The sequence below is a fragment of the Callionymus lyra genome, chromosome 2 (assembly GCF_982586985.1).
Source record: "Callionymus lyra chromosome 2, fCalLyr1.hap1.1, whole genome shotgun sequence".
Lineage (NCBI taxonomy): Eukaryota > Metazoa > Chordata > Actinopteri > Syngnathiformes > Callionymidae > Callionymus > Callionymus lyra.
Window position 1 is genome coordinate 28,115,732 of NC_141819.1, and position 20,980 is coordinate 28,136,711.

A 20,980-nucleotide genomic window follows, 5' to 3' on the forward strand; every position below is an offset into this window, starting at 1 on the left:
AAGCTTTTAATGAGCTCTCTGCTCTGAGCCCTTGAGGTTTACCTCACACACACACACACACACACACACACACACACACACACACACACACACGGAGAGAGATTTTGCAACATGAGAATATGAGTGAGATGCAGCAGCCAAGCTGGACTGAAGCGTCTTCAGCTCATGTGTCTGCAGCAGATCTCAGCTATTCTTCATGTGGGAATACCTTGCCCTTGTTTAGCTTAACTAGAGCATATGATTTCACAGCACACACTTCCTCCGGGCCATCGTAATGAGTACAGTACTCACAAGACAAATTTTGCTTCTGATGCTGGGTTTCTGTGACCTCAATTCAGTCAACCTGCTTTTTTTTTTTTTTTTTTTAATTCACAGTTTCAAATAAAGCGCCACCACACACACACACACTCGTGCGCTTTTGGTGGAGGGTCCACATGGACCCCTGGACATCCGAGCGGGTCCGGTCACACGCCAGGTGCTCGGTGTGTTGCCACTAGAGGGCTGTATGCGTCTGCACATGTGCAGGGTTTGACTCTTCTTCTGACTTAATGTGATGTACTCAAGCATATGCATTCTCTTTTTTTCTGCCTCATACATTTCTCTAAGTGTTTGCCCAGAAGGCTAAACAAATGTCTAGGCAGATGACGTAAAGTGAATTTAGGTCAGACAGCCTCTTGCTGAACTGAGGGGTGAGTGGAGTGCATTTAAGTCAATTCTAGCCCCACTTTCACCTTGTAAGCCTTTTTTTTTTCTTCTTCTTTCGCCAAACAGATTTTGGCTGCATCACTTCAGATGACTTCTGCTACGTGCAGGAGGTGCCAGTGTTTGACAAAAACGGGACAAACAAAGCTGGTCTTGGTCGGCTGAGGCGCCACGCAAAAAACCTTCCTTCCCCAATTCGTCACCACTCCATAGAAAAAGCAAGTGACCCAGTTGCTCTTGAACTTTACAACATCATATTGCTCCCACGCTTTCTAAACACGCTCGCCTCAAAAACTCCTCAAACGGAAGTTCTTCGTGACAAACAAGTTAGTAAAAGTGGAATCCTTACATAAAGATGACTTCACAGGGACTGACTAACAAACCCATGTTCATTAATATATATGCCCACTCCTCTTGGTTGGTATTTGAAAATTTGCTCCAGCCTCCATATTACTTCCACTGTGATGCGTTCACTGCTTGTAATTACGCAACAGACATTAAAACTTGCCTCAGCGCTTCACACACTCATGGGTCAAAGAGTCAACCCGCCACTCCTATTAAAAGTATGACAACAATCCTCTGAAATTCACTGGAAACATGGGAGCCGGGATGTAAACATTTGGGAATCTGCTGAGGCATATTGCAGAGCCGATGCTGCTCCACATCTCCACTGACCGCATCGACGCTCATTTTGCACCTTTTTTTTTTTAGTTTCTTTTGAAGTCGCCCGCACGCGATTTAGGACCTGGCAGGCTGAGCTCAAAGAAGTTCACAGATGACCCTTTGTGTGTCCGGTCCCTCACAGAATGTGTTGATGAACTGTTGAGGGAATCGCACCGACAACTCTGCGCTGCTTCACATGCTGCTGTTCTTCAAAACATTTGAACTGGGTTGAGCCATGAGTCAGATCTCAGGGTCAGGACTTCCTCGTCCCGAGTTAATGAACCTCGATGTGCAGCGTATTATTCCTTGATGTGGATCAGTCATTGAGCCGTCCAGCCCAATCCAAATGATCCTAAACATTTTTAGGTCTCTTACATAAACTTAAGACATTTAATATTAATGCTGATGATGATTTGTTAATTTTGTTTGCTGGTTTGGAAACAAGTATGAAAAATGTACCTCCAAAAAAGATGATCTCCATGTGGGCGTATCAAAGCTATTCAACTTTGAATTCGGTCCTTCAAGCACTTCAGCCATTCACCCATTAAATAATGAGTGTATCAATAAATGTATGAAACAGTCTCCTTTTGCCCATTTTTTGGCACTGTGCGACACTTTTAGGCTTACCGTAAAACGCAGCTTTTGCCGAAGAGTATAATGCAAGGAATCACGATTCAATACATGCTAAATTATCATTTATAACAGTGCATCTATTTGTAATTTGTTTGCCTATCATACCACAGGATATAATAGTAAATGGCTGACCAGCACCAAGGCTGGAAATCCTCCCTTAAAATGTGGTCCTCAGCAAATTGTATTTGAATAGCTTTGTGTAAAATACAGATATAAAAACATGGAAACACTCACTGGGTGACCAGGAAGCTTTAGTACAGAGAAAACTCAAATTCTTTACCAGAAGACTACAACAAAGAATGTGATCTATCATCTGCTCAGAATGGATGCCTTGGTGCTTTTTTTTTTTTTCTATAACTTATTTTGTGTCCTATCTAATTTAGTTATTTTACAGAAAAAAAAATCCCATTGCTTTTACAACAATGGTAATTCAAGTTTCTGATTCATTTGCAATCCTTTTATAGAAAACCTTTTTTTTTTTTTTTTTTACTTCATCTACAAATAGGCCAAGTCAACTTAGACTTTATTTGTTTTATAACGTTTTCTCTTTTTAATGTCAAATGTAAACATTTTCCTATAGCAAAGCCCATAGTTAGATCGGTGTTTAGACTATATATATTTATATATATATATATATATATATATATATATATATATATTTTAATGCTGTAAAAATCAGTTTTGGGCTGGGCTTTCACATGACTTCTGGTCATTCTCCAGCCTCAATCGATGAACTGCACTTTTTTTGCACTTCCACGTTGACTGAATTAAAAAAAACAAGATGTTGGCCCCTGTGGTGTCCACTCTTTTAAAACACCATACATCATACAATTTGATCTAACCTGCTTTTAAAAACCTAAATAAAACAAAAAACATTAATAGCATTTATTCTTCAATCCACCCGCGCTACAATCAAGATCTAGTGGTAGGTCTCAGTCAACCTTATACATCCCTAATGTCTCAGTAGGTCGGACTGAGCTGAGCCAAGATATAGATTCCATCATCAACAAAATTGTTGGATCATAATCAAATCTAGAACTTATTTCTGTGTTGCAGAAATATATTTTGAAATCCAACAGTTCCCTCCTTCAGCTTTACCCAGCACTAGTTTAATTATTCCGGCAGAAGTTGGAGCTAATAAGCTCTTTAACTCACTGTCGACGTAGTGGTGTGTTGTGTTTCTGGAGTCATTCATGTGAACAGAACCGAACTAACTCACTGAGAGGTCGACTTGGCAGCAGCTTCTGTTCATGCATATTTAAAAGGCAGATTTGGGGGAAAAACTGTCCGCATGTTTACATACACGGACGTCTGTGTGTGCATCTTAATTCTGGACACCACTCTTGTGCCATCATACTCTCACTGATAGTTTCATTTGCAGGGGAAATGTTCAGCGACTGTACATGAGATGATGTTTCTTTTGGTCAATTAGGACACGGATTGTGGGGAGTTTCAGGACAACGTCTATTCAGTTTGCTGCTTGTGCACATTACACGCCTTTTCTATAACAAAGCCTACAATTAAATTTGAGTTTTATACATTTATATCCACCAGACCCCTGGGACTCTTCACTCAAAGGTAAACCCACTTCTACATAAATACGGAGCAGTTCACTGGTGTAGTCACAGCACACGGGTCAAGTTAGCTCCTGACCAAAGCCTGCGGCCAAGAAAATGTTGACTTTATTAGAGAATGACAGCTTTCTAATGATGTGTGGCATGCACATGTAAATTGATGGTAAAAAGGTCAACAGTCGTAGCCATGAGTTCACTGAGAGGGTGTGAGACATACTGAGACGGTGTGAGACATACAGATCAGTCTTTCAGTGCCGATTCTAAACTGTTTTCAAATCTGTTTTTTCCTACTTAAATAGTAAATCTAGGCTGGCTGAGGAGTATTGTTTCATATTTCTCTACTTGTATACATATACTGACCAGTAAAACCATCAAGCAATGAGCCACTGATCAGCAGCTCAGTTCATGTCTGTCAAATCTGTGTAACCAGGCTCCCCCAAAAACCATATAATCTCAATTGTAGTGACTATACAAGTCTGAAAGATGTTTTACATTTGCCTCTTGACACTTTGAGACACTTTTCTTAGTCATGTGACAAATTGTCAAAAGATGTGCCAAACTAGCAAAAATGTTTTCGGAACAAACAAAAAGGGTAAAAGGCAAACTAAGGAGCAATATGTATATTTTTTTGTCTAATATCTGCCACAACTAGAGAGCCAGTATGAAATACATTTGGGGTTACCTTCCATACAGGCTAATGCGTGGACATTGTACTCATCAGTCAGACCTAGTGAATAATAGATAGCCAGGAGTTAAAGTTTGTAATGGATTATGGATAGTACTTACTATGTTATAAAGTTAAATGACAGAAATGTGTCCCTTTCAAATTTTAAGTGGTTTGAGCGCTCACACTCCACTCATAAATGTCAGGTATTGAAAATGTAATGTAACTTATCTCAGAAAGGGGGAAAAGTTCTCGCTCAAGTATATTTTTCATCGATTCTGCTGCCATATGATTAAGGATAAGTCAACCTGTATTTAATTTTAATAGTAGAATAGATTTAAAAAAAATAAAAAATGGAATATGGCTGTGAATAAAGAAGGACCAAAGTTACTGATGGTGTTATGCCATGCAAGACCAAACATGGCAATAACCGAAGGTTTTCATCTTCCTCTTCACCTGCTGTGATTGGGGTCACAGGGACCCAGGTTCAGCAGGAACGCCCAGACTTTCCTCTCTCTAGCTACATTATCATAACCATCATAACTTAGTTCACAAAATAACTGGGAACGTTTTACCTCACTTTTGCAATTGTAAGGTGAAAGCAAGTGATTGAGAGGATCGTCTCACTTAAAACCCAAGTACGGTGAAAAGTGAGGTCAGTGAATTCAGTAAAACGTGTTTCTTTTACATACAACGTGGCAAACATTCTTTGAGGTAGTGGTTAGCAGCAACAACTAAAACACATTCAAGGATTCATGGAGAACGCCTCACAAGGTCTGCAGTGCCCCTGAGCTAATATAAATGTAAGCAAGGTTTACTATTTAAAAGAACTGGTGATAAAAAGCGTTTGACTTCACAATAGCTTTTCTTGATCCCACTCCACCACTGAACGGCCACTAAAGAAACCTTTAGAAAGAGGACAAAAGTGTCAGAAGAGCAACTCATCATCGACATGAACCTTCTCTCCAGTATATATGATGGTCACTTTTACAAAGTAGCTAACGTCCATGTTGACCCCCGAGTGATGTGGAATATTCATTATGTGGATTATTTAGAATTCACTTTATAAAAAGACAGAGTAGAGTGGTGTGAAGAGTTTGATGACGGCGGCTAGAAGTTGAGTAGGTGGCCAGTGTCTCAGTGACAAGAATAACTGCGGAGGGGAGGAAGTTCACTTCAGCCTGCGGTGGCAGCAGAGATCATAACATGTTTAAGCAACTAAATAGGAATCTTGTTCGGAAGATTGAAGTGTCATTTTGAGACTTTTACCGTAGTTAAACGTGCATCACAAAGTGTTCAGGAGCCTCACTTCAGAATTTTCTGTCCAGATACTAAATCTTTAAACCTTTCTTGATACATTGTGACCAACTTTCATTTATCTTATAGATCAACCCAAAGAGGCCTGTGATAAATGCATCGCGATGATATGTGTGTTTAAGGATTTACAGCAAACTAGAAATATCATCTTCTCGATGTCTAATGTGACCTCGGGTTCAGTTCATCGTCCTGTGAGATCTGCCAGGCCCGCAGTAACGTGACCTGACTGTCCCATCATCTCCGGGCTCCTTAAATCTACCCATGTGCCTGACTGGCTGAGGTGTGTATGTTTACACGTGGGTGTGAGCGGCGTGTCACTCGGCGGTCGCTGATTCTATTAATGGCGGGTCACCCTGCCTCTCCACTCCAGGGTTCAGCGACCCTGACGTACCTAACAGACGGAGTTATTCTGACACCTATATGAACGCGCGTCAGTCAGTCAGGACAGGCGTCTGTGACCCAAATCGACCACGTGTGGGCTCGCACCTCCCCGCCCTCCTTCAGCTGGGTGTCATAAATTCACACCGGTTTATGGACGTCCAGCACGCAAGGGGGAAAGATGGCACCGTGCCACGGCTTGTCCTGATTTGTTACCCGAGCTTCTGCCTGGTCAGTTTATCAGCCGCCTCTGCTCTCGCCTGCATTCTCACCGGCTGCTCGGACTGTAAAAGTTTCTCTCGCATCTTAACTTCCCACAAACTCGCAAAAAACAAAAACAAAAAAACGCACTAAGTCACAGGCAAACATCCCATCAGCCGGGTGTCTTCACTTGTTTGCACAGACTTCCTGCTCCGGCTGCGTGATAATGTCAGGCCGAGGGCGACGGGCGATGGCTCGGGTCTGTCTTTGTGGAACTAAAGGTGGCAGTGCTGCCTGGATCTCCTTCCAGCTCAGACCAAGTGGCCGGCCTGCCTGTCCGCCTCTTCCTTAAATTCCGCTCCGCAGCAGAATGTGACCCCTCTGGACTTTGGGCAATGTCTCCTGCTCTGGTTACAGAGAGAAACTGACAAAGACCCTGGCAGTGCTGCTCTCATGCCATGACTTAGAGTGACATTGTGGTGGGTCAGCACTGGGTCACACATGGTTTTCTCCTCCTCGCTCCTTGAGGGGTAAAAATGTGCTTAGACAAAAGGCATGAGGACGATTCAGAGGGCCCGAGTTCTCCACATCCCCTTTCCAAACAATGTACTCTAATAACTATCCGCGGCCGCGAGATCGACGACACGCCGGCGTGTCGGCATTAACAAGGAACCTGCCGGAGTTTATCCTCCTCCCTACCGTCACATACAAACGTAATTTAGAGGAGCACCAGGATGTGAAATCCTATTCATGCTAGTGCTATATAATTGGCTTACTCCTTTGAGGAATTAGACCGACTTAATCATGTCTGGAAATTCAGAACTCAATTAGAAGTGTGCAATAGAATGCAGGCAGCCATGAATATTTGATGGCAGCGTCAGCAGACGCCGTTTGTTTAGAAGCCTAGGTCTACACCGAGTCTGCTGAATCAGACATGTACCTGTACGACTGTTTTAAAGCCAGAGGAGGCTGTGTAGATGTGCCAAGTCACCGAGGCACCAGCATACAGACATATACAACTATATTGTACCCTTGGCAAGATTCACAGACCTGAGGCAGGCATACACATGTGGCTGATCATTTCAATATTAAGTCAGTTGTATATTTTGGACGGACACATTAGAAGTACCAACAGGAGCGATGGCGCATTTGATTTGACTGAATAATTTGAATATTCAGGGTAAGTGCTGCTTACAACAAAGGTCATAAAGACTCGGACCAAGACCTCATGAGACTAACAGGGTCTAAACAAATCACCAAGAGTCCTCAAAACTCTACCAATCTTCCAACCTACAACACACTTTGTCACTGCAGAAACACAGAAGTTGATTTATTTGAGTTTTACGAAGCTTTCGCTACTTTTGAACTGAGCAGTCTTTTACTTTCGGGGCCATATCACGTCTAAACATCTGTTCCATGTCCCACTGACGTTCACGTTTTCAGTTGTTTTACTAAGAGAAAACTAATGAAATCATACAAAAATCCATACATGTGTTTTTGATTCCCATTGAGCTCCTATTTCACACAAAAAACTTCAAATTTCTCTGTTTTTTTTAAGTTAACACAATATGTTCTTATTTTAAGTCATAGTGTAGATTGATTGACTCTAAATATGTGAAACTTGGTCGAAACAGTCCTAAAAGGGATAGGCTCATAGACCACAAAAGCATTGTTCTGTTGTGGTTTGAAGTGAGAAGTAAACTATTGTCTCCTATAGACAGTGTTCCAATGACAATAAGAGCTGGAGGGCAGCATTATTGCTCAATGATTGAGTTTGGTTTTGTTGTTTGATACAGAGGACGACCATCACCAGCAGTCACAACAAGCCCAAATCCACTCGCCCGTGGGTGTCGCACCACATTGCCTAACTTGCCATTGGTATCTCTACCGTTTTTGTATCATCACACAGAAAATACTGTCCTCCCAAAATCAAGAGTCATTAGCGTTTCGCTACATTGATGTGGATGATGATGTTCTTGACAATTGATGAGACTTAGTTTGACGTTTATTAATTTGGTTTTAACTTGAATTTACTCTTAGAATCACCAGTTAAATGTATTCATTATGTTTTGCCGTCCGTATTCTGTGTAAATCCAGATCCAACCGTCTTAATTTAGTCACCATCAAACTTCCAGGACTGTTGAATAAAAGAACCACGCTTTAGGTGTTCAGTTCAAGACTCTCCGGATGACTGACAGGTTGACGGCGTTACGTGTCATTTCCCTGCACAATGGAAGAAGAAAGAGTGTTTCAAGTGATACCAAAGGCCATTTACTTTATAGAAGAGTGCTACAGTAAAACACCAGATAATGAACGTAATTACAGTGGGACAACTACCCGTCCCTGACCTTGGAGGTCGTTAAGTTTCTCTCAAAAGAGGCAAAAGCAGATTAAGGTCTTTTGTAAGAGCAAATCACTATCTCTTTATTACGCCTCTTTGATTGTGAAGCCGTGTTCGCGGCGTGACCTTGTGTCACTTATATCAGTCTCATTACTGAACACTTAAACTGGCTTTACCTCGGATCATCTGTATTCATGGAAAGAAGCAGGAAGCGCTCGACACTCGGTCTTACGAATGCAATTCTAATGTCAGTGGACGCACATCTGTCAACCTCCGGTGTGAAGCAGCGACGACGTCAACAGGGAACACATATTGCCATGAGAAAGGCTGATGCATAAAAAAAAAGGTTTGTTTTTGGATCTTAAATGAAAACTTCATGTCATCAATCAAGAAGAAATCTTGGTTCAACGCAGGAGTATAGAAGCCCTCCAGAGTGGCGGTGATACAGTGGGGATTAGGGATGAACAAATGTTTAAAAAATGTATGAATTTTTGGATTATTACAGTGGAGATAAAAGTTTGCTCTTAAGTTTATTGTGAAAAGTAAAAAAATGACTAAGTTAGCTGAGCAGTTTTCAGGGTTTGCTCATTAAAAGTTGTAATTTCTCCCTGAACTAAATGAAACTTCATTTAAAATGATAAAAAATAAAACATAGTTCAGTCAAATTAAAGTTCTCTTTACTAATGTCAGATTTTAAAAACTTCTAGAAATCCTTTACATTTCTGGTGTGTGTTTTTTGTACGTGCTTTGAAAGAAATAAAACAATTCAATGTCATATTTTCCCTCATGTACTTGAACCTTTTGATTTTGGAAAACACATTTTAGTTCAAAAGTTCAAAGAGGCTGCACCAGAAATACTGAACTAAAGGAGGTGAGGGCTAACTTTGTGTGAAATCAATAAAAAAAAGTGTTGAAATGTTGCGATCTCTTGCACGTTTCTCTCTTTTGTCTGACTGTGATGTCGACCCATAGGATGACTCAGCGACATCATGACCCACCCAAACTATACAAAGTCTTGGCTATTGGTTTTTTTTCTACGCGAGTACATTTCAGGGCTAACCTTAAATTGTCTTTCTTTTAGCTCATCAGTTGCCATCTGGGTGTGAAGGAGGTTTTTCAAGAAAAGTAGCGAAATACGTTTTAATCCGGCTTCTGAGCTCAGGTTACTCCAGCAGTAACCTGTGGAAGGCACTAAATAAGCACTCTAAAACCTACAAAAGCAGAACGTGCTGTTCCCATGAAGACCTCAAAAGGCTGCTGTCGTGCGTGAAAGCACTCCTCGGATGGTATTTGACTGTCGCGGTTGAGCAAAACGAACAGTGATTGCTACTATCTATTAGGGAATCATGTCCAAGAGCATTTTCATGAGAGCAGAACAGCCAATCCTGGTGTAAGTTAAATATTGTATGACAGCACTAATCGTCCTTCCCAAAATAGAAGGATTTCAGGAGTTAGTGACAGTGAAAAATACTGCAATGATGCTTCCATTCAAGCATCCCAGCTGGGATGCAGTCAGAAGAATCAGACCGTCACAGTCTGCTGAGGAAGTGTTGAGCTCAGATCTTTCCTGGAAAATACTTGATGCTTCTAAAACTCAGAAGAGGCCGGTCTCATGAATAGTGTGGACCATCGCTGTGAAGAAAGTTTCTCTGAATATTCCGTCAACTCACAAGAAAGGATCAGAAGGAGTACGAATAAAGACCAAACATGACACTAAACAACCGTTTTCTTCTTCTTCTTCTTTGGACTTTTCTCATAAGAAGCTGCCTTGGCAAGAATGTCTCCTCCACTCTCTTGATCCTCCTCCCTCGTCACAACTATCCTCTTCATGTTCCCTTTCAACACATCAATAAACATAAGTTGTTCTCTTCTTCTATCAACCTTATTCCTCCAACATGTCCATCCGAGTCTGGCATCACTAGTTTTGTCTCCAATGACTCTCATGTACTCACTTCTGATCTCGTCCATCTAGACCCGAGCACTTCTGCTTCATGTATTTTGGCCCCATAACTGGACCATATTGAGGACTGACCCAATGAGCTCAGATTAAAGCTACAATATGAATGTAGAAATATACCTACCAGCTCATTAACAAATTCAAAGTTGTGCTTTATTATTATTCCTGACTAATTCAACTCTAATTATAACTTATCTTTTGGTTTTTCCTTCCATGTCCATCAACATCTATTTTTTGTTTTTGAATATTTATATTAATGATATAACAACAATGTAAGCTTATTTTTAATTCTACACTTTGTTATAATACAGCTTAACATTTTTCTCAAACTTTTTCTTTATTTACTCCCACAGTATAGCGCGTGAAACTGCGAACCACACATCATAGCGACTCTCTTCACCTCTCTTGATCTCTGTCACACACACTTGTGTCCACACGTTCACTGGTTTATTTATGGATTTCTGTCACATTTCTGTCACATTTCTGTTACCTTGTTGTCACCGAGATTCAACCAGCCTCCGTTACTTCAACTGATGACGAAACTTTTTGTTCCACCGACAGTTTTGAAAACGTCGGCCAGAGACAAGTTTCTCTCCTCCAAGTTCATTTGCTCAAATTCCTCGAGTGACTGATTGAAGTCCTCCACGTTCTCTGTGGAGTCCGACTCCGCCGAGGCCAGAGTCTGGTGTCTCCAGCTCTAACCGTACGGAGGCGTGTGACCCCGGGGATGGGAATAAAAGAAGACGAAACTACTTTCATTAAGAAATTCAGATTTCACCCCCCCATCCTTTTGATCTTCTGCCAGAAGAACATTTATGCTGATGAAATGCATAAATAAAGTTCCTAAATTATCCCGTTGCTCTTTAGTGCATGGATCATAGTTGGAGAACTTCCAGACGAGACAACTACAATCCCACTGAGTGCTTCTGTGGGGAGATGATTGAGGAGATGGTCTGACACTGGTCAGCTTACATAGAGCTCAACATTTTCAGGTTGCAAAAGAAGGTGCAAGTCAGTTCCTTATAAAGGTGTCACAAATAGTCATAAAAGATCAAACTGAAAGTGTTGACTTCATAGATTATCACAGGCGTCTCTCTCTCTTCTGAAAATCTATCAAGTTCTGCCTCAAAAGTTTAAGCTCAATCCCAAAAACAATATCATATCCATTGATATCTTGTCCTTTGATTTAACTTATTTATGGGCTCTCGACAGCTGGAACCAACATCATTCCAAGAATCCACAAACATCCAGTAATGCTGTTTACAGTCAGAGGCTTTGGCCTGGACTCCACCTGAATTGAGCAAGGTTCCCGAACTGAAACTGGGGGTGTTGGAAGTGCTCGGCGCTCAAAGGGGGGACTTGCCGTAAATGAGAATTGAGGAACACTCTGACAGGAAGCAGCACGGCATTATGTGAATATAAAGAAACATTTCCCTGAATTCAAATGAGGCAAGATGCTGACGGGAAGGTCTATGAAAGCCAGATTAGGGAAACACATCTTCAGAGAGATCGGACACACAAAGAATGACAAACGACTTTGGCCATCGTTTACCTTAAGTGCAGGGAATTCATCTCCTATAAAAGCTGATCAGCACCGACTCCAAACAGTTTTTTATACGTATACATTAAAGAGACACAAACATGAAAAATCTTGGCCGAAACTCCCAAAAACTTAAATGATGCAACCAAGCAAAAAAAAAAAAAAAATGTAAATATATTTTTAGTACCATATTCATGGCTGGAACTGTGGATTTAGCGCTGACATTTTTCATAATGATGTTTAATAATCGCTCCAATCAAAGGAATGACGTTGTAGCATTTTGTAAGAGATGCATCGGAAGAAACTAACTGCTAAAGAAGAAAAAAAGAGAAATGTTCTCGATTAAGAGCCGTGTAAGAGTTTGTGATCAGCTCTGTCTGCGACCACCACTCACCTTTAGTTGGACTGGCTTTGAAGTAAGTTTTGCTTATGTCATCTAGTTTGAGATGAAAAAAACTGTGATATAATGTCTTTGTGACCGTAAATCTGCACCACCTATTGTTATATGTGTGATATTACTCAGAAATAGACACGTTCTTGAGAGGGAGAAATCCATCGGTCGCTCTGAGCGGGTGCACAGCAGTAACATTTCTTTCATGTCAAGTTTATTCATTTATTAACAAAGTCCTTTGATAAGAGATGAAATCCTGACGTCACTACTGTCTATTTTGTAACATCGAAAAACCGGCAGCTTACAGTCAGGTGTGCTTAATTGTCCAGGAATAATGGTATTTAAAATAGTAAAATTAGGGTGTGTCATTGATGGCCTGTATAGAAACCGCTCTACAAAATTGTATTTAATGTAGACTATTGACACCTCAGTCCACATAGTACATGATGATTATTGATAATTCCTAAATTTCAGCTCCATTTTTTTTTATATTAAGGCCAGTAATCCACCTCTCTTCTCTACTAGGTTGTGACATAAATGGTTGCAGACACGTACATAGACTGTCGTCCATTTTAAGGCATGGGTTTCAAACATTTGCCGAGAACATGCAGCCTAGTGGTAAAATCTGAATCTTCGAAGAAATGACAGAAAAGTGCTGCGACGGTCGATGTTACTGGAATCATCCGCCACTTCTGCTTTTTACCATTTATGATACGAATACCACGAAATGTACTGAAGTGAAGTAAATTTAATGAGTGAAACTAAAACTTGTGCAAAGAAGAAGTGAAAGTCTGCAAATAGGTCTGGAGACAGATGGGGCTGAGAGGGAGCGCTGATGTTTACTCACGATGTAGCAGGGCTCGCAGTAGGCTTTCTTCTCCACGGCGTAGAAGGGTTTGCCTCTCAGCTTGGCGCTGCAGGTCATGCACACGAAGCAGTCCACGTGGAAGACCTGGTCCATGGCTGTGCAGCCGGTGCCTTCACCAACCACGTTCTCTCCACAGCTGGCACAGCGGCCTGCAGAGGAAGAGGCCTCAGATTACCGTCACTGCCGATTAAACCGTTTCTTCTTTTGGTTAAACTTCAAAAGGTTCAAAAGCAGTAAAAAATGTATCACGACCTTCATCACATCCCCATTTTAATGCTTTTTTTTTTATTCAGCTTAGCTGTGACTGAGCTGTGTAACAATAGGCTTTGCTCAGTATTTATTTCTATTTCCCGTTTTAATAATGAATCGAAACATCATCGACAAACCATCATCCAGAAGTTTCCATCTCTTAAGGAAAATGACATGAAACTATTTCTAGTACTACTGTACCGACACATGTACTACACTTAATTCCTCAACCTTGTCTTAATCTAAACTTCATACAGTAAATTAAATTAATTTCATTATTAGCTGCTGATTACTTTTTTCTTTGTGTACAAATAATTGATTTATTTATCTACTTAAAAAAAGAACATACTAGAAGAAAAAAAAGAAAAGAAAAAGATTACATGAAGATAACGGGTATTACTAAGGAGGATGTGCTAAAATGGTTAAGGTACAGGGGAAGTAGAGAGTGTTTTACTTTTAACTTTTCCTCCTTGGCCCTGACAAAATGAAGTTGAAAACACCTTATTCAGCAACAATAACTTTATTTTAGCAATCTTAAAGTTTCAAGAGGACGACCCATGCAGAGGACAATGACCTGGAACCCCTGAAAACGAGGACCTTCAGAATGTAAGGTTGTTATAATCATATATCCATCATGTCTTACAATCACAAGAAGCCAAACTGGATGCAGTACATGATTCATTCATGTATAATGTGTCTACAGGGGGCACTTGTACCACCTTGCAGCAGAAAAACTTAAAATCAAACATTTCCTCTTGTTCCTAATCTTGGTTTGGGCTTCAAACGTGGGATGAAAGGGGATTAAACGCTGCCATGATGCCACATTAAAGGGCCGACACACTTCAGCGAAGAGCAACGACGGAGACGTTCATTTTGGAAAGTGATAAAAGAAACTTTGTGACGGGGGCAGAAGTGAACCGATACCATTGCGCCAGCAAAGGGCTTGATTGCGTATTACGGGATGTGGCATTTGGATATCTTTAATTGACTGGGAGATATCTTTAATTGAGTTTAAGATGTCCTCAACTCAATGCAACTTATCTTCAAGCCAATTAATGACACTGTCAATTCAATTAGTGGTATCTGGAAATTATAGGGTTTAAAAAGATATCAGTTATTTTTTACACATCTGAAGACAGATCCAATCTGACTGATAGGGAACATTTAATTAATTCAACTTCAGCTCGACGAATGTTTTTTCTTCTTTTTTTGGCTTCAAATGATTGACAGCCTGCATGTCGCGAGCGTGTCGGAGACAGAAGCACTAAACGAGAGCGATATCTGATGAGTGCATTTGCACACTTCCCCTCGCTCTTCTTAAATCAAAGAATTCAAACGGATGGTGTAAAGTGCGAATCCGTTTCAGGTATCAGAGCGACGAGAGGAACTTGGATGGTGTGGAGATCAAGTGTGTGCTTGACTGTGAGGCTTTTAATGGTTCTTTAATCTCAGATTACCCATTATCTTATCAACAGACGCTGCAAACAGATGCAGAGGAATAGATTGCGTCCAAAACTTCTGCAGCTTAGAGAACATTTGAGTTATTAAGCACACTGTTCTTTTCGTAGACATCAAAAAAAAAGTTACTTTTACTGGAAATTGTTGAATTTGGGATTTAATCTGTTCACCTAAAGAGCATGATGTTTGTGATTTAAATTAACAATCCTGCTGCTGGGACTTCTTTTGAATATAAAAAAGAGGCAACAGAGTCAAAATGAGTCAATGGAAAATGTATTTAAGCGAGAATGATGAATCGTATAAAGAGTTGACGATATGCCAGATATTTCTATGATCATTTGAGACAATATGTTGCATGAAAACAGTTCAAACATCCATCATAATTTTGTCACTATTATCAACTGATCATCTGCATATAAAACAATCAGTTGCTCCGATTGCAACATTTTCCAATTTTTCCTTTTGCCGTAGAAACGATCTGACTCAGCATTCAAAGCCTAAACTTCAGAACGTCTGATGAAGACGATCATTTGTCGACGAATCGAGCTTCTCCCGTCGTCCGCTGTGAAGTTTCCCTCACGTCTTATCGGTTTCATCCGCTCCCGCAGCTCCATCCACACCTCAATTATGTCGGCGTTACCTACTGTACACGGTGGCAGATTAAACAAACTAGTGAAGGCACGTCTCCGGGGGACATGTGGGTGTCAGTGGAATCACAAGCAGGGTAATCACTTCACAGAGCCACGGGGAGAGAGAGGGAGACGGAGCCTGCTGAGCCTGTTAGTGACTTCAGATCACAGGCCATCTTCAGTGAGTGGATGAGAATGCCAAACATCTCCCACAGGGCTCCTCCACTTTAAATAGGAAGACGGAATCCTCTCGGAAATCCTTTTCCTCTTGGCAGACTGTGATCGCGAGGGCCCACAGGAGCTATTTGTGCGCCACTGTGTACATACAGGAGTGTAAACAAAAGAAAGCGGCAGACGTGCCACACACGCAGGCGAGCGTGCACCGGCACAGACGCATGTAGATCATGTACAGTACACACACACACACACACACACACACACACACGTCAGCGGCCCACACATAGAGCGGTGTGTGTGTGGGTTGATCTGTGAAGATCCAGAGATGTGCAGCTCAGAAGATTTAAATCTACCGTTTGTTGTTTCTCCTTCAGAATAACCGTCGCAAACACAATAACAGGATTAATTTAGACACTTGTATTGTCTCCATGGTTTTACCGAGTCAACTTTTGTCCATCAGACATGGTCGTTTTTTCACACAAAGATGTCTTAACACGGTTAAAATACAGCCACTTTTGAATGCTCCGAACTTGAAAATATAAAAAATAACCCTGGACTTAAAGAGGTTTTTCTTGTTGATCATTTGAAATGAAAATAATAGTTTGTTTAAAGCGGTTTACACTCGAGTCACTGAGTCAACAGATCCATTTGTACATTTGTACTGCACAAGAAAAACGACCGATGACAACTCAGGGGAGAGACCTTTAAACGTGATGCAAGTGAGATACAAGTCACTCTATAAACATCAATAAAGTAACACAAACAATAAAGCACTGACTGTCACTTTAGTCTTCTCTAGCGTCTGCAGAATATGCCAAAGAAAATCAATATGTATGAAAATAAATAAATATGAAATGTAAGAGTATTTGTATATTAGCAGATTTGGGGAAAAGAGGAGACAGTAATTCCCTCCTTTGTTATTGAGACATCTGGCATACTTTCTTCTACATCAATATCATTCATCAATATCGTCGTGTTCTCTCTGTCAACAGATCGGTGATCAATGAAAGGAGGAGTTTCAATATTGTATTTCTCAATGAAAATACTTAGACCGCCCTTTTGCCTTCAAACTACTGTTACTGCATTTAAATGTGAATATATATTTTTAGTAGATATTAGAATTAACCTGGACTTAAATATTGTGGCTAAATGTAATATGCATTGAATCATGAATATTTTCTGATCCGTTCAAATTATGGTTAAATATATAATAGGTTTTTATTAGGAAGACAGTTTATCATGTTGCTGAAATAATCGTTCAATGAAGTTGGATGTAAAAGCAATGATTAAAACAACAATAAAACTTCATTTATTAGGTTCATAATTTCTTAAAATATATTATTGACAAATTCACCTAAAATATATTGAAGCAAAAGGTTTGTTTTTTTTCCCAAGCATCAATTTATCTGCTTTAGAAAACCTGAGGCTACAAAACTAATTAATCAGGTTAGACCTCAATAAGAACAGTTATTATGTTTTGCTGCAGATAAAAACGTACTTGAACCAGAACAAGTTTCCAATAACTTTGACTGCAGCTTAATTTTACCGTTCACTCAAGATGATTGACATAATGTTGACTCAATTGAAAGTCAGACACTCGTAAGTGGATCTTCTAAATGGCGTGTATCTGGAGTTTGTTGATTTAATGTTAACTTGAAAAACAGAGAACCAGTTTCTGAAAGTCAGGGTTAGTGTTGTGATGCAATCCTCGTCTCTGAACATCCTGAACAATACTGCTATAAATTCTCCAAAGTGAAAAATGTTGCACCATAATCCTTCTTCCGCCAGTTCCAAACTTTCCTAAACATTTACTGTAAGATAACAGAAAAGTGAGCAAAGTGCATGAAGATGCATCACATCAATAATTTCACAGGACTGTGTGGGAAGTAGACAATATTGGTTTAGAGACAAATACTTCAACAGATTTTCCTGAATAAAACAGGACATCATTTGATGAAACCAGATATTTACCCCTACAGAGACAATCCCAAATACTTTCCAACCATTTCAGTGGGCATAAAGGAATCATGAAAGACCGCTCGGCTCCCCAGTGTCCCTTTGCGCGGGGAATGGAAACAGAGCCTTAATATCGGAACTTCAAATAGTTCCTGTATAACCAATGCAATGGTGATGGGTAGGGCGGGGGAGTTCATTTACACTTAACTCACTTTCCTCCTTTCATTCTTCAAGCCTCAGAAGTGTCGCTTCTGTTACATTGAAAGTCAAAAGAAGGACTGAAGAGAAAATCTTTTCTTCTTTTTTTTTTTAAAGAAGCACATTCCCTGTGAGCTACAGAGGCTTAGAATGCTTAGACAATTTAATTGGATAAAAGGAAAAGATTAAAGAGGCCCTGACTCTGTCCCATAAATAATAGATTTCTAATGTATTTGTAGTGGCAGGGAGACACTGTTGTTTGGGAATGGGGGATGTTGAGTGGCAGAACACTTCAGATTTCCCCCTCACTCTTTGCCTTCTTTGTTTTTACACGCCGTGATATTGAAGAGGCTTGAAAGGCAGAGAGGGAGCGCACTCGCAGCTCAATTTGATCTTACATCGTCAGAAATCAAAGATCGCGCATGTAAAGAAGAATCGCAAGGAACTTTTTTTTGTGGCAGACCAAACTTTTCACACAACATTACTAATGAATTCAATTCTGCTGGCGCAACCCTTACAAAGCCCAAAGGCACAGCAGGCAATTGTAGTTTCACACCAGATTACATTACAGGATGAGGGACTTAAAGTAAAAGTTGGACAAAACTATCATAGAAATAGTTTGTAACGTTCAGAAAAACACACATATAACCCTTAATATATACATTATATATATTGTCAATATAATTTAATGTCAAAAGCTAAATGTATAACCCTATAAGGGTTACCCACAGCCTCTTCTAAAAAAAACAATGATATATTTCCATGAAATCCTTCCATCAGAAAATTACTTTTCGTAAATGTAATATGAGGAAAATCAGAAGTTAAAAATAACCAATAAAAAAATAAAAATCACACTCAGGAAATTGGATGGACTATTGTATTACCAAGTGACAGAAGAAATATCTGATCTTTGCAAGATTATACCATGACACCTTTTCAATATCTTTCTTTAATAATTCAAGGATTTTCACAAGGAATGAAGCGGAATCGGTCACTGAGGTCTAGTGAGACAATGATACCACCACATAAGAGACGATTAAAAAACATCAATAATGACGTGAAGTGATGACAACATCACAAACAAAGTTATATTATCCAATATCCATGGGCCTGCCTTGCCGGTTATTACAACTCAATCGCAGAAAAAAAAGAGGACTTAGTCCAAGTTGCTAATGCAACTGTAATTTATGGACGGGTGAATGGTGGGAGTGAGTTTTACACATTATGAAGTTTCAAATATAATTATATTGTAAGCAGAATGTCCCTCACCTTAAGTTTAATGTGGAATTAAGCTTGGCTAAAAATGTTAAAAAGACATCACAAACTGAGATATCTCTAGAAGCAGAAGCTCTTTACTTCCAGTCTCTGTTTTTGTCAAACTATTTTGACCATATGCTTCATATCTAATCATCTGTTGACTTCATGTTGACCCAGTCATTCCACTTGACTATGACTAAGCCACGTTTTCAGAGACGGCCTTAAAAAATCGTACATTTCACAAAATTTGAATATTAAACTCATTTTCATAAAAACAACCCACAACTATGTTAAATATTTTTGTTAAACCAACAAATGGTCTAAAAACTATCTGCATTAAAAAAAGCTAAAAACTAAAAAACTTAAAAAAACCAAAGTGAGACACACCCAGTGCTGGCACATACTCAGAAAAGTGGAGATACTTCACATGGAAATGAAAGACTTTGATAAAATGTTTCTTATAAAAAATAATAGAGAACTGGCACAAGCCAACAAACACAAATTAATAAACTTCACAAGGTTAGTGAGTTTTTATCCTTTTCTTTCACTTCCAATTTTTCTTCTAAACTCTTAAAAATATTTATTCAGCAAACACTTTAACTATTTCTTGAGTTAATTGATTTGTTGTTTAAGCCTTAAACTGCCTCCTGATCAGAGTATCAATTATTATTTTAATTTGATATCCTGACACACGGATCCGACTCCTCAAAGCCAAGATCAAGTTCAAGCATCGTTGGAGAACCTTTGAATAAGAACAACACATTGCATCCCATAAATATATGGTGACAGATTTGGGAAGGTTAGCCAAATAAAAGGTACAAAGTTATGAAAACTTCTTCACACTTAATTGAACACGTCAACAAAAGGCTGCGGAGTCGCTGCGAGCCGACCATAAATCTGTCGAACACATTAGCCGAGGAAGTGCCGACGGGCCGAGGTCTGGGCTTTTGTTTCCTCTCGGCGCCCTCTAGGTTGATTTACTCTGCGGCTCGGGATGCCCCGCGAGCAGCCTGACACTGCTGTAGCCTTCAGTTGCGTCTGTATGACAAGAGCCGTCGCTGTCATCAGAGCATTTCAATCTCTGAACGCCTCCTTGCTCACCCCGGCCTTTAATCTCATTCCCAATGTCAGCAAATAGCAATCTGTAGAACTGCTGCGGCCATGGAAGAGGATGGAGAATAGGCGAGCCTCTGCCACTGAGCATTAAAGCTCGGCTCGTCACGGCCCCGGGGCCAAAGTGAGGGGCGACCGAGTGTGGGTTACATGTTTTTGGAGCAGGTTGTCGGGGGAGTCGTGGGGGGGGGAACGGGGAAGTAGGGGCCAGAGAACAGGTGAGTGCGTCCGGAGTCGGCGCGAGGGATTGTCCGTCGCGCCCACGAGTAGGATATGGCGTGCATGAGGACGTCTCCTCGTTCCTGAGGTCAAACGCTCACTCACAAATGAAATCTAGCAACGTGAGTGCCCAGAAGCCTCAGCTGGGCTAGCACGGCAGCTGATCTTGCAAGCCTCAGTGGAGCTGTCTCAACGAGGCACAGTAGCGAGAGCGGAGCCTGGCGGGGGAGGACGGACGATGAGCGCGAGGAGGGGCTGACGGGCGGTCACCTCACGTGAACCACTGCCAACGACTGGGCTTCTGTCGCCGGGAAGACCGAGCTGAGAAACTAGAAAGCAGCGGCGCGAGATCGCTCGCCGGTGTTGGGGGCGCGAGAAGAAGACCAGGATTCCAAAGAGGAACCCCAAAAGTATAATTATTAAACATCCTAAAAAACAAGTGAGAATGCTCAGAAGTAGCCCAATCTGAGCAGAGCAACACGATGGAAGATCCAG

At 40.6% G+C, this 20,980-nt stretch overlaps 1 protein-coding gene across 2 annotated transcripts in view; it reads right to left on the bottom strand.

Annotated features, from left to right (window-relative positions):
• The window catches only part of lpp (LIM domain containing preferred translocation partner in lipoma), a 123,041-nt gene that overhangs the window by 6,984 nt on the left and 95,077 nt on the right, over positions 1-20,980 (bottom strand). For both annotated transcript variants that reach the window (XM_087784449.1, XM_087784450.1), the window contains one exon: positions 13,209-13,378. In XM_087784449.1, the coding sequence (XP_087640575.1) occupies positions 13,209-13,378 (170 nt within the window). The remainder of the gene's footprint in view (positions 1-13,208; positions 13,379-20,980) is intronic.